This window comes from Choristoneura fumiferana, chromosome Z (genome assembly GCF_025370935.1).
Source record: "Choristoneura fumiferana chromosome Z, NRCan_CFum_1, whole genome shotgun sequence".
Lineage (NCBI taxonomy): Eukaryota > Metazoa > Arthropoda > Insecta > Lepidoptera > Tortricidae > Choristoneura > Choristoneura fumiferana.
Window position 1 is genome coordinate 1,327,762 of NC_133472.1, and position 13,730 is coordinate 1,341,491.

Below are 13,730 nucleotides of genomic sequence, written 5' to 3' on the forward strand. Positions count from 1 at the left end.
AAGCACCCAGTGGATCGAATTAATAACACATTCATCTATAATCACTTATTTCACCAAAATTCACTTCATTTCAATATTTAATTTTCATTTGAAAAATCTTCGTCAAAATCTGACGTTATTTCTTGAATGAAACATGGTATAATCAACTGGTGTAGAGATGGTTGAAAATTTGACATTTCAAAAATCGATTGATGCTCGATTTAATAAGCGATTTTTATTTTCTTACGATAAAAGTAAAAAAATAATTACTGCTTTTATAGTTGAATAAACAGTCTTTCGAATTAAATCAAGTATTTTAAATAATAAAATAGACAAAAATACTTTGATCTATTCAATTAATAAATTAATCGATTTACTGAACAAATTAATGATTTCGCGCTACCTAGGTTTTCACATCACTAAATGGCGTTGGGTAAATGGCGTCTTTGTTTACACTTTTCATAAATTGAATTGATATAAACCTTACACAATGACTCTGAAACAAATCTTGAAATATTTACAGTTTCAGAGTTTGCGTAATGAATCTGGTTCTCAAACGTTAGTTGCGAATCATTAGTGAACCGGTGATCATATTCATATTATTATCCCCCCCCAGGACCAAAGTGGGCGGCACGCTGTTCCGCGCCGAGAGTGCCTCCGGCGAGGAGTGGTTCTCATTGGGCGTTTACAAGCAGCAGGCGAGCATGGAGTGGCGGCTGCGTGGCGCGCTGCCCGAGAAGCGCTCTCTGCGCCGCGCCGCGCACGCGCACGCGCACTGGACCACGCTGCGTATCGCCGCGCACCGCGACACGCTCGCCGGTCAGTGACACAGATAATAGTAGATTGTACAACATGAGCGTAAAACGAGCCATTTTACCCGAGGCGTTCATGGCAACCAACATAAGTACTTAAAAAAAATCCCTTTTTTTAACATCGTTTGTCTTACTTTATACTACAGTATGAAAAAGTTAAAGTTTACTTTTTTCGTTAATTTTGTATTTTATTTAATAAGTACATAGTCGTAGCAAAAGTATTGTGTATGCATCGTTGTATAAATAAGGCAAAAAAAGCTCGTGGGGTCTCTTCTTACGATGTTCGCTATGCTCAAATCGTAACACACGCCACTCACCTTTTTTGACCCGTATTCTACAACTGTTGCATGAAATACTATTAATTTCATCCCAGCCTATAAGTCGGCTCACTGCTGGGCACAGGCCTCCTCTCAGAAACGGCTTGGGCCGTAGTTCCCACGCAGGCCCAGTACGGGCTGGGAACTTCACACATCCGTGTGCACCAGAACCTTCTCCCGACGACACTCCTGGAGCGTAATCTCACACAAATTTAATTGGCTTAACCTGTCCTCTCCCAGAGGCACAAATTTGTGCCCAAATTCCTTTGATCCTGTTATCCTGGGAGATGACAGATTAATCAACTTTTTATAGTACCTTGTTGCCATGCTTACGTGTCCTAAACAACTGTTTAAAACCATGAGTTTTAACACGAAAATTGAGGCGGTTGTAACCCTCGAATGACGTCAGAGCAAGTGATTATTTAATTTGTTGATGCAGGTTCGTTCATCGACGCGACGGGACACGAGGAGTCCCCGGTGATAGCCAGCGTGGACCTGCCGACGTGGCAGCGGCTCCTGGTCGAAGGGAACATCTATCTGGGAGGCGCCGCGCAGGGCGCCGCCACCGTGCCCCCGGTACGGGCCTACCAGGCACATTACTGCAATGTTTTGCCGTCAGAATGCAGCTTTAGCCCAACCTTAATCGGTGTTTAATGAGGGCTATCGCGTATGAATTCGCCACTAGAGGCGCTAGTGTAGCGTGAGGTCTCCGAAATGTCAAATCTCATAGTTTTTGGGTGAGCTACGCGGGTTTATTTAAAATTAGAATAATTTTGTGAATATTTTGCAATATCTGAAATTAATTATAGCAAATATGCGTTCCGGGGCAATGAATGTCTGTGTTTTGAGACAGTTTTGTCTTTCGGAAACCTTTGTCCTCCTTTTTTCCGAACAAAACAGGGACAATGCAACACTGTGGCATGCTCGATATTTTTATGGTACGGTTTTAAGGTGTATTAAATATGATTTTAATCTAAACTTTGTTTTCACGCCCGTAATAACAGACTTTGAAAGCCACACTTAAAAACCTCACGCAACAGTGCGCCATCTAGTGAGACAAAAAACGATAGCCCTCATTGTCTTTTAAATGTCCGGCGACCGTAGGATGCCATAAATATCATATCGTCACTACTTTAAAAAAAAACTCGTATCTCAAAATGGATAACTTTTCTGAGTGCACTTTATGACCATTGGGTCAAGGTTCAATTTTGTTGACGTATTGATTTGAGATACGAGATTTTTTCAAAATAGTTACGATATACATACCATAGTTCCATTATGTTTTTGGAAATATAGCTCTATACGTTACTCTCGATGTAAATATACTGAGCGGCTAGAAATCTGGCCCTCAAGTGTATACAGTAATAGGGTCAAATTTTGTGCCGCTATTATTTTGTTTCTGATAAATATGTCAAAATCCGTCATGGCCACAAACTATAAATAAGTTTTTGGTAAAAATTTCATTTTTAATACAAGCTTTTTTCGCTGACTGTACTTTTTGTTGACTGTACTTGTATTGTCACCCAAACTACATTTGAATACCAAATTTCATGTCTATGCCAGTAACCTTTGAAGAGTTCCGTCCTGGAGACGATTTTGGCCGGAGTACCAGGATGTCACTATCCGGTTATTGTATTGTCACCAGATTTACATAAGTTTGCCAAATTTCAAGTCGAACGGACCCTGACCCAAATAAATTAACAAACGAACAGGGCAAGTTTAATAAAACTTGTAATTATAATAATAAAGAAAACTGACGTCATGGCGGTTTGTTTACTGTCTGTGCTGTCGCCCTTATTTCCTTTTACAAGTCAGTTCATAAATGACAGTTTCCGGGACCTCCCTTTAGGCGTACAGCGCCTGTGTTAGGACGTCCCGCTCTTCCTTTGCTTGAGTGATAGGTACCTGTAGGAATCCAGAGGTGTCCAGTGTGTCGGCCAGGTTCATTACATAACATAAGAAATCTTTATGTGTGTATGTGTGTGTGTGTGTGACTATTATTGATTGCGTGATCGACTGTTTCCAGACGGAGTCGTCCACGGACACATCGGTGTGGGAATACACGGAGGGAGACGAGTTCAGCGCTGACAACTTGGCCGGGAAATATTTCAAGGTTTGTTATAAAGAAGAGTCTTGATTGACTCATCCATACCAATATTATAAATGCGATAGTGTGTTTGTATGTTTGTCCGTCTTTCGCGTCGAAACGGAGCGACGGATCGACGTGATTTTTGGCATAGCTATAGTTTATGGGCCAGAGAGTGACATAGGCTACTTTTTATCCCGGAAAATGCACAGTTCCCGAGGGAACAGCGCGATAACCGAATTCCGCGCGTACGAAAGCTAGTCTTGAGTTGTATCGGTACTTATTCATTGGTAAGTAAAGAACGTCGATAAGCCAAAGGCTACTAGAAACACAGGGAAGCTTAAGTTCCATCTTACAGACTGGCTTAAACCAAAGTCGTTTCTGGGAAATTGCATACGTTTTTATAATAAAATTTCAAAAAATATTATAAATGAAACATATACAAAATTCAGTTCTATTGTCAAGAAGACATTAATATCAAAGGCGTATTATAAAGTTAATGATTATATCATGGACAGGGATATTTGGAAATAATTCCGATCCGCATTAGCGATCCCTTCAAATAGCGAACTTAAAAATAAAGTGTGATGTATACATTACAAAAAATCATTTAATAATATTGTAAATCTGTTTAAATAAAAATATACCTCGTTGAGTTTCTTGCCGGATTCTTCTCAGCAGAGGTTTTTCTGAACCGGTGGTAGATTTTTTTTGACATTCATAAGTGCTTGTTATAGCCTAAATTGAATAAAGATATTTTGACTTTGACTTTGAAAAAATATTCTTGCAAGCTTCGTTTAGCCTTACTTAACTGGCAAATAATATTCCACCCTAGAATTTCACTAATATTCTCATTAAAATTAGTGTAATAATCGGATTAATGATGACATTAATTGTGACTAAGATTTAAAATTATTAGTTTTATCGACTCAAGTTTCGACACTTTGTCTCTTGTCTTTTGACATTGACAGCTGTCACCCGCACCATGCTACAATCAAAGTACTGTAGTGGGAGGCCTGCGAACGCTTCGTCTTCCGGTGCACGGTCGCCGCGGTATCCGCGTACCCGCCCATACAAACTCATGTCAAACTAAATCCAAATCCAAATGTTTTTACCCGACTGAATTGAAAATACAAACTGAAATGTAAATGCACAGAATAACCAGAAAAATAAGACCAGCACTGGGAAACGAACCCAGGTCCTCGGTATTCCGTACCGCGTGCTATACCGCTACACCACTGCTGGACAACGGTACAGACACGAATTTCCCCTATGCACCTCATATCTCAGCTTGTTTGTTTCTTATTTAGCCACTTAAGCAGTGACGCTAGCGACATCTATACCGTAGCCCTCATCGAGAAACTTTTTCGGCACTCCATTGGAACTAACCGCTCACCCGGACAAGAGATGTCGTTACTAAGCAATCAAATTAAGATTGTTTTTTTGGAATCTTTTTGTATTTTTTATTCCAATTCCAAATTTTTACTTTTACGGTCATCCCGTAAAACCTAAATTGAAAATACAAACTGAAAGCTAGTGCTGGCCTTAATTTTCCGGTTTTTCTTTTCAGTTTGTATTTTCAATTTAGGTTTTACGGGATGACCGTAAAAGTAAAAATTTGGAATTGAAACCAATCTTAATTTACCCGACTGCCCGGAGGAGGGTTATTGCATTTTATAAAACGTCAATCCGCCGTGTCCCCAGGGTTGCATGGGCGCGGTGTACGTGGGTTCCCTTCTGCTGCCATTCTTCACGGACGAGGAGCTGTATGTCGGCACGGCGGCTGCCAAGATCGACGCGCAGCCGCACTATGCGCTTATGTGAGTATAGCACAACCTGCATATAAGAAAAATCTGTTCTTCATTTTTTTGTGTCCGTCTGTCTGTATCAGTAATCATTAACTATTTCTCAACTGATATCCTCATGTATGAGCGTAGGTATAAACGCTGGAAAAAAATGGAATGAAAATTAAAAATGTGTTCTGATAGGACTGTTCTTAGTATATAAGTTAATGTGTCTACTGCAATAATTATTCGTGATAAGACTTTTATTTTCTTTAAAAACTTCATTCAAGAACAATTCTATCAGACCACATTTTAAATTTTCATTAATTTTTTATGGAATAATCGAGAAAAACTAACAAAAATGCAACGTTGCCAGCTCAGCAGGTATAAACGCTCTTAATTTATACGTATATCCCTACTAATATTATAAATGCGAAAGTAACTCTGTCTGTCCGTCTGTCTGTCTGTCTGTCTGTTACCCTTTCACGTCGAAACCACTGAACCGATTTTGATGAAATTTGGTACATAGGTAGTTTGAACCCCAAGAATCAACATAGGATACCTTTTATTCCGGTAGAGGGCGCCACCGCGCGATAACCTAGATCCGCGCAGACGTAGTCGCGGGCATAAGCTAGTATTTATATAATTGAACACTCCCTTGTTTCCTGGCAGCGAGGGCAAGCCGTGGGGCGCGAGCGCCGGCGTGGGCTGCGTGCTCTGTCTCGAGCAGGACTGCGCGCGCGGCGGCCGGTGCGCCGACGTGCGGAGCTCCTATTCCTGCTCGTGCCCGCCCGGCTACACCGGGGACTATTGCGAGGTAACGCACGCGAGCAGTGGCTCGAAATAAAGGCAACGTTGTTGGGGAACATTATTGTTGATGCGTGGCTATTGCATTTTTTACCGACTTCAAAAAAGGAGGAGGTTCTATGTTCCAATGTTTGTATTTTTTTATACACGTGGCTACAATTTTTGATGTTGGGTGGCAGTATTTTTGATGTAAGGCAAGAACAATTTTGATGTTGGGCAACAACAATTTTGATGTTGGGCAACAACAATTTTGATGCTAGGCAACAACATTTTTGATGCTAGGCAACAACAATTTTGATGCTAGGCAACAACAATTTTGATGCTAGGCAACAACATTTTTGATGCTAGGCAACAACAATTTTGATGCTAGGCAACAACAATTTTGATGCTAGGCAACAACATTTTTGATGCTAGGCAGCAACATTTTTGATGTAAGGCAACACCAATTTTGTTGCTAGGCAACAACATTTTTGATGTTAGGCAACAACATTTTTGATGTTGGGTGACAGTATTTTGAATGTTGGGTGGTAGCATTTTTGATGTAAGGCAAGAACAATTTTGATGCTGGGCAACAACAATTTTGATGCTAGGCAACAACAATTTTGATGCTAGGCAACAACAATTTTGATGCTAGGCAACAACATTTTTGATGCTAGGCAACAACAATTTTGATGCTAGGCAACAACAATTTTGATGCTAGGCAACAACATTTTTGATGCTAGGCAACAACATTTTTGATGTAAGGCAACACCAATTTTGATGCTAGGCAACAACATTTTTGATGTTAGGCAACAACAGTTTTGATGTAAGGCAACAACATTTTGAATGTTGGGTGGTAGCATTTTTGATGTAAGGCAACACCATTTTTGATGTTGGGTGACAGTATTTTGAATGTTGGGTGGTAGCATTTGAAATTTATTTTCTTCTTTCTGCAATTGCCTCAGTGGACGTTGCAATAATGTTCTATTACGTACGAGAGCGAGCCGGTTTTAACACAGTCTGTTTGACAGGTGGACGTGAACGAGTGCGAGTCCCACGAGTGCCAGAACGGCGCGACGTGCCGCGACGACGTCGCCAAGTACGCCTGCGAGTGCCCCGACGGGTTCAGCGGCGAGCTGTGAGTGCACGTACTACACTACGACAATGACAAGAGAAAAAGACATTTCTTTGAAAAGTTTTTACACCTTGTGTTACATTATTGAAGTTTTAGAAAGGATTTCTAAATTTTTCTAGTAATAAATGTAGCCTATATTACTCGGGAATAATGTAGCATTCGAATGGTGAAAGAATTGTTGAAATCGGTTCAGTAGTTTTTGAGTTTATTCGTAACAAACATCCAAAAATACAAATCTTTCCTCTTTATAATATTAGTATAGATAAAAAATTCATTCACTTGTCAGTTGGTTCATGGTTAAAATACACGGTGTAATTAATGTATTTGGTAGGGCGAAGGGCTGAGTTTGGTTCTCAGGCTTATCCATTTTTTTTATTTTTTCCATTTGTTCTCAGCATCAAAGGTTTATTCTGTAAATAGGTCGTAAAGGGCTCTTTAACATGTCACTTTATAATGCTTTCGAAAAGACCATCATTGCCGAGAAAAATCCGCCGGAGTACTTTAACATAGGTTTCTTTTTATCCCGATATTCCCATGGGATAGGGATACGATATTGAAATTTTAAACGCTAGGATTAAAAACCTGGGTGTCTTTCATGCAAATGTTAATGAAATCCACGATTTACCGGGTGTGGTCTGTAATATGAGCAACTAATTAATACATAGATCATAAACTAAAATAATTTCCTTGCTCACCCGCGACCTTACGATAGCTAAGCTTATGCAAAATATGCGTGTTCATGCAGTGTGGAGGTGGAGGAACTGCATGAACACGCATATTTTGCATAAGCTTAGCTATCGTAAGGTCGTCGGGTGAGCAAGGAAATTATTTTAGTTCATTGATATGGACCTCCGCAAAGTAACGCCTGATTCAATAAATTACATAGATCATACTCGACAAACTGAATTTTTATTACACTTTTAAGTTTATTTGAAGGAGCAATGTAAAGCAAAATGCTTGATGTTTGTAGCGTGACAGGCGACGTCAGTTGGGTTCTAGGATGGAGTACATTGACAGCAGTATTTAATTTGTATGAAAAAAGAAAAATTCAAAAAGTCGCTGATCTTAAAAGGACGATCTATGTTTTAATTGTTTGCTCATATTACAGGCCCACACCCGGTATATATTTTTGAAGTCTAACATGAATATATTTGTGTCAGTTGCGAGCTGGACATAGACGAGTGCCTGTCCGCGCCGTGCCTGCACAACGGCACGTGCAGCGACGAGCCCGGCGGCTTCCGGTGCGCGTGCGCGGCCGAGTGGCGCGGCGCGCGCTGCCAGCTGCCGCGCGTGCGCAGCTGCGCGCACCAGCCCTGCCAGCACCGCGCCGCCTGCGCCGACACGCCGCCCGGTCAGTGCACTACTTATCCACCACGTTCCACCTATAATTCGTTTTTACAAGCTTTTATTTAGTTTCACCTGTCCCGTTGTCTGTCTGTAATAAAATCTTGCAAGTTACAATACAATTAATACATTAACTAAGGTGCCATAACAACTTGATGTTCCTAATTTTAAAAGCTTTTATTTAGTTTCACCTGTCTGTCTGTCTGTAATCAAATCTTGCAAGTTAAATTCGACCAACTTCCAGTAGTTGGAATGACTTGAAATTGGGATACTTATGGTAATTGGGTGACAATACAATAATCTGGTAGTGACATCCTGGCCCAAGCCCTCTTGTTCTGAGAGGAGGCCTGTGCCCAGCAGTGGAACGTATATAGGCTGGGATGATGACATCCTGGTAGTCCGGCCGGAATCGTCTCCATAGGACGGAACTCTTCAACGGTTAATGGTATCGACTTGAAATTTGGTATGCAAATGTAGTTTGTGTGACAATACAAGTACAGTCAACAAAAAGTACAGGCAGCAAAAAAAAGCTGGGATTAAAAATGTAATTTTTACCAAAAAGTTATAATTTCTTACAAACGAATAATTTCTTATTTAATAATTTCAGTTTAGTGTTTATTCAGTTTCATGTTCACTTTTTATGCTCTAGTGCATAAAATAAAATCTTCGTCTTAAACCAAGGTAATCAGGTGTAGACGGCCACAAACAAAAAAGTTTCCAAATTTTTTTCATAATTTTAATTTTATATAGGTAAATTTAAAAATCAATCAAATCACTCAAAATAAATCAATAAAATCAAAAAAATAATTATGTAATAATGCATGAAAAATAAAAGGTAGGTACATAGAAAGTGAACAATTGTTTCCACTGTTGCTATTTCATTTCCTCGCAATCTAAGTGAAAAGCAGAGTGTACAACTCGAGCATTAAACCCATTTTCCCCTCGACGTGTCTATCCACCCTCGCCGTACCGGCTCGGGTGGCTATATGACCGGTTTGAGTAAAATGGCTCGTTTTATGCTCTTGTTGTACAATCTACTAGTATCATGTTCTATAAAAATACTTTTCCCATGTCCAGACCCCCCGACCGGCAACAACTACACGTGCACGTGCACGGACGGCTACGTGGGCACGCACTGCGAGCACGCGTTCTGCGAGCTCGTGCCCTGCCAGCACGGCACGTGCCTCACCGACACTAAGGTATACTATCAGACCACATTTTTAATTATCATTCAATCTTTATGGAATAATGGAGAAAAACTAAGAAAAATGCAACGTTGCCAGCTAAGCAGGTATAAAGGTGGGTCTACGCTAGACGAACCGAGCACGAGCGAAGCACGAGCGGAGCCGTTCCCGGCTTCGTCTTTCGCGGCGTCAAGTGCGCGCGAAGCAAATCGCTTTGTGTTCGTCAAAAAACCGACAACTGGCGGAACGCAGCCGAGCACGAACAGAACGCTGGCAGCGCGCTCGTTCGAGGCTTGATTAGATTAGATTAGATTTATTTATTACCTTTTGAAAAAATACATTATAAGCACATGTCAGTTAATTACAAGAAATTCACAAAAGGATCGTCAAATGTATACATAAAATAAATCTTATTAAGTATAATAAATATTCAGCGAGAATAAAAAATAAAAAAAATAAATTTAAAATGTCAAATTAGAATTCAATTCAATAATAATAATTAAAAGCAAAACAAGAATATTCTTAAATCTAAGTCAAATTTATGCAATAGGAACCAAACGAACAATAAAATAATTTAAATTTAAATTCAGTTCACAAAACTGTGAAAACGACAACAAAACAAAAACAAGAGTACAAAACAAGGTAAGTACATAAAAACAAAAATGAAATGCACATATGAGTCAACATAAAATCTCACTGTATTCTTTTAAAGAGTACAATGACTTGTCTAAAAGAAGTTTTTTTAGTGTACTTGTAAGTCGGTCTACACTAGACGAATTGTGTTCGGCTCGTGCTTCGCTCGTCCTCGGTTCGTCTAGCGTAGACCCAACTTAAACGCTGTTAAACGCAGTTGTTTGCCAAGGTGCCGGTGTGCGAGTGCGAGCCGGGCTTCGCTGGCACGCACTGCGAGACCGAGCGGGACGAGTGCGCGGAGAGCGCGGCGCCCGCCTGCCAGCACGGCGGCCGCTGCGTGCCGCGCCGCGGCGGCGTGCTCTGCGACTGCAGCGGCACCGGTGAGACCACCGCCCTTACAAATATTAAATTAGAAATTGTTAACTATTCATTGTTTGTATTGCATAATCCCACACTACAATTTGGCCGCCTTCAAGTCTAGGGTGAATGAGCATTTACTAGGCAAGCGTGCTCCATCGTAGGCCTCATCCTCGCTTTCCATCAGGCGTGATTGTGGCCAAACGCAAGCCTATACTGTATAAAAAAAAAAAAAACATATTTGGGCCAATAAACTATTTTATCTACATGCATATCATAACTTCCCTATTATATGTTCAGAAACGACTATCAAATGGCCTTTATTAAGAAACCTGGTATCTGCGGGTGCATCTTAATGTTCACATTAAAGTACAGTGCATCTTAATGTTTACATTAAAGTATCGGTACCAATACTTTTTTAACAATGCATATCTGTACATATTGTAGAAAACTTATGACATGCATGTAGATAATAATTATTATTCAAAGTCAAAGTCAAAATACAGGCCATATCTGAACATATTATAGAAAACTTATGATATGCATGTAGATAGTTATGTATGCGGCTATAACTATTACCCACACTTTGGACGTCTCCTGCGATACCAAATTTGTCTCTGGCGTTACCAAAAAATCGTACTTCCAACAAGATATTTCACGGTTTAATAGGTTGAACTTACGTAGGATGGCATGTATTCAACATTCCCGGAGCGTTACAACTTGGGGATCTTTAAAGAACGAGCCTACCAATTCCTTAAAGGGTCGGCAACGCACTTGTGATTCCCCTCGTGTTGCGGGTGTCCAGGGGCGACGGTGATCGCTCTCCATCAGGTGACCCGTCTGCTCGTTTGCTCCCTCGTTTTATATAAAAAAAGCATCTATTAAATTACAGAAAAAAACATGTTTACTTACAAAAATCAGCAATTGTTTGAACAATATCGCGGACAGATTAGTGTCGGTAAACAAGTTGATTGGCCCAATTATGTCTATTTCACATTTTCGACTGCTCAAAAGTTAATTAAAAGGGATCGTTCTTTAAAGATAAAACCGTATACAGGGTGGCCCATTTATATCGGTCAGTATGGGAAAGTCTGAAACTATACGACATACGAAAATTTCTTCTTAGGAACCATGACATCGATTTTAATAACAAGAAAACTGCATTCATACATTTAAAAAAAACTTGTACTCAGCTCGGGAATCGAACCCAGTTGTTTTGAAAAAAAAAACTTACACTATTTATATTTAGATATCGATTGTGTACGCCTTAAGAAGTAAATGTGTCCATGAAACATTATGTCTAACTAAAATGAATAAAATGCATTGTTTTCACATACTTTAATTTATTTTAGTAGGTGTTCGAAGTTTTTTTTTTTTCAAAACAACTGGGTTCGATTCCCGAGCTGAGTACAGGTTTTTTCTAAATGCATGATTGCAGTTTTTCTTGTTATTAAAATCGATGTCATGGTTCCTAAGAAGAAATTTTCGTATGTCGTATAGTTTCAGACTTTCCCATACTGACCCATATAAATGGGCCACCCTGTATAGTTGAGCTCAACTTTTAATCGATATATCGATATTGAATATTGGAAGTCAATAAGTGTGAAGTCACTACGACAAATCAAAAATGCCGCAAAAATAACGATCTCTGTACATGAGTCATGATTGTTCATGAGTGCGTTCGTACTCCGACTCGCACTTGACCGATTTTCTGGTCGATGTGATCACAACTTTCTTTGAGGGCTGAATCCGCGCCTGACAGTTGTGCTAGTTCCGTAAATTTTCCAAAAAAGTTGCCAAAGTTCTCGGAAATTTTTCCAAGACATTGGAAATTTAAATTTAAGAAGCGTAAAGTTTCAATCCCCATACAAAATTGTGAGAGTATGTCAATCTTACAAGGAAAACTATAACGGTTAAGTTTGCTTGAAAATTATTAGTAGATTAAAAGTAAATAGCAGCCTATGGTAAAAAAAATACCTAAACTTGGAAGATTCCATATAAAATACGAAATCATTAGAAAAATATTACTTACTAGCTTAATCCCGCGACTTCGTCCGCGCGGATCTAGGTTATCGCGCGGTGGCGCCCTCTACCGGAATAAAAGGTATCCTATGTTGATGCTTGGGGTTCAAAATATCTATATACCAAATTTCATCAAAATCGGTTCAGTGGTTTCGACGTGAAAGCGTAACAGACAGACAGACAGACAGACAGACAGACAGAGTTACTTTCGCATTTATAATATTAAGTAGGGATTTTTTTCGTAATGGCTACGGAACCCTATTTAGGGCGTGTCTGACACGTTCTTGGCCGGTTTTTTATTAAAGTTAAATAACTACTGGGAACGATTTAAAAAGTAGTAGGTACCTGGGCGACCGAGCTTCGCTCGGGCTAAAACTCGATAAGAAACGTTTTCCCAGAGATAAGACCAAGCTAAATCGATTTCTCATCCCCAAAAACCCCACATACCGAATTCCATCGAAATCGTTGGAGCCGTTTCCGAGATCTGCGATATATATCCATACTAATATTATAAATGCGAAAGTGTGTGTGCTTGTATGTTTGTCTTTCTTTCACGTCGAAACGGAGCCACGGGTCGACGTGATTTTTGGCATACTTAGAGATAGTTTATGGGCCAGAGAGTGATATAGGTTACTTTTTATCCCGGAAAATGCACAGTTCCCGAGGGAACAGCGCGCGATAACCGAATACCACGCGGGCGAAGCCGCGGGCAAGAGATAGTATACATATTTATACAAGAATTGCTCATTTAAAGGTATTAAATAGGCAGATTTATCTTGAATTTATTTTCGATTTGCGATTATAAAAGAACCGACAACCCCAATTGTTTGACATATTTTCTATGGTTATCCAAGGCGTGTCGTCGCGGTTCCCACAGCCGGGCTGCATGTAGGTCGCTAACAGCTGATGTACCGACTCCGTAGCGTATCTTATCGGCCTCGCGCGAAATCTACCTTGCTGATAAGGGCCGATAGCGAAACAACGGTTGTCAAACTGTATCAGTATATTCAAATTCAAATCATTTATTCAGTAAATAAGCCGCAATGGGCACTTTTACACGTCATTTTTTAAAATACCAGCGCTTTCGGAAAGACCATCGTTGCCAAAAAGAATGCGCCGCAAGAAACTTGGCAGACAGTTTTTATTTAAAATAAAATAATTACAAATACTTAAAAACTACAGTGTAAAATTGAAGAAAAAATTACAATGAAGAATTTAGAGGAGAGGGGGGGGGTCAACTTTAACAAAAATTTGCCGTTTTAAGTTGAATATTTCGCAAACGAATCATTGC

The 13,730-nt window shown here is 39.9% G+C and overlaps 1 protein-coding gene across 1 annotated transcript in view; it reads left to right on the forward strand.

Annotated features, from left to right (window-relative positions):
* Window positions 1–13,730, forward strand: part of LOC141440484 (protein crumbs-like) — a gene marked incomplete in the record, with an annotated part of 135,785 nt that overhangs the window by 117,877 nt on the left and 4,178 nt on the right. Inside the window, 9 exon segments of the mRNA XM_074105013.1 lie at window positions 596–798; window positions 1,548–1,684; window positions 3,135–3,221; window positions 4,899–5,014; window positions 5,651–5,795; window positions 6,796–6,902; window positions 8,060–8,250; window positions 9,321–9,442; window positions 10,290–10,440. Coding sequence (XP_073961114.1) covers window positions 596–798; window positions 1,548–1,684; window positions 3,135–3,221; window positions 4,899–5,014; window positions 5,651–5,795; window positions 6,796–6,902; window positions 8,060–8,250; window positions 9,321–9,442; window positions 10,290–10,440 — 1,259 coding nt within the window.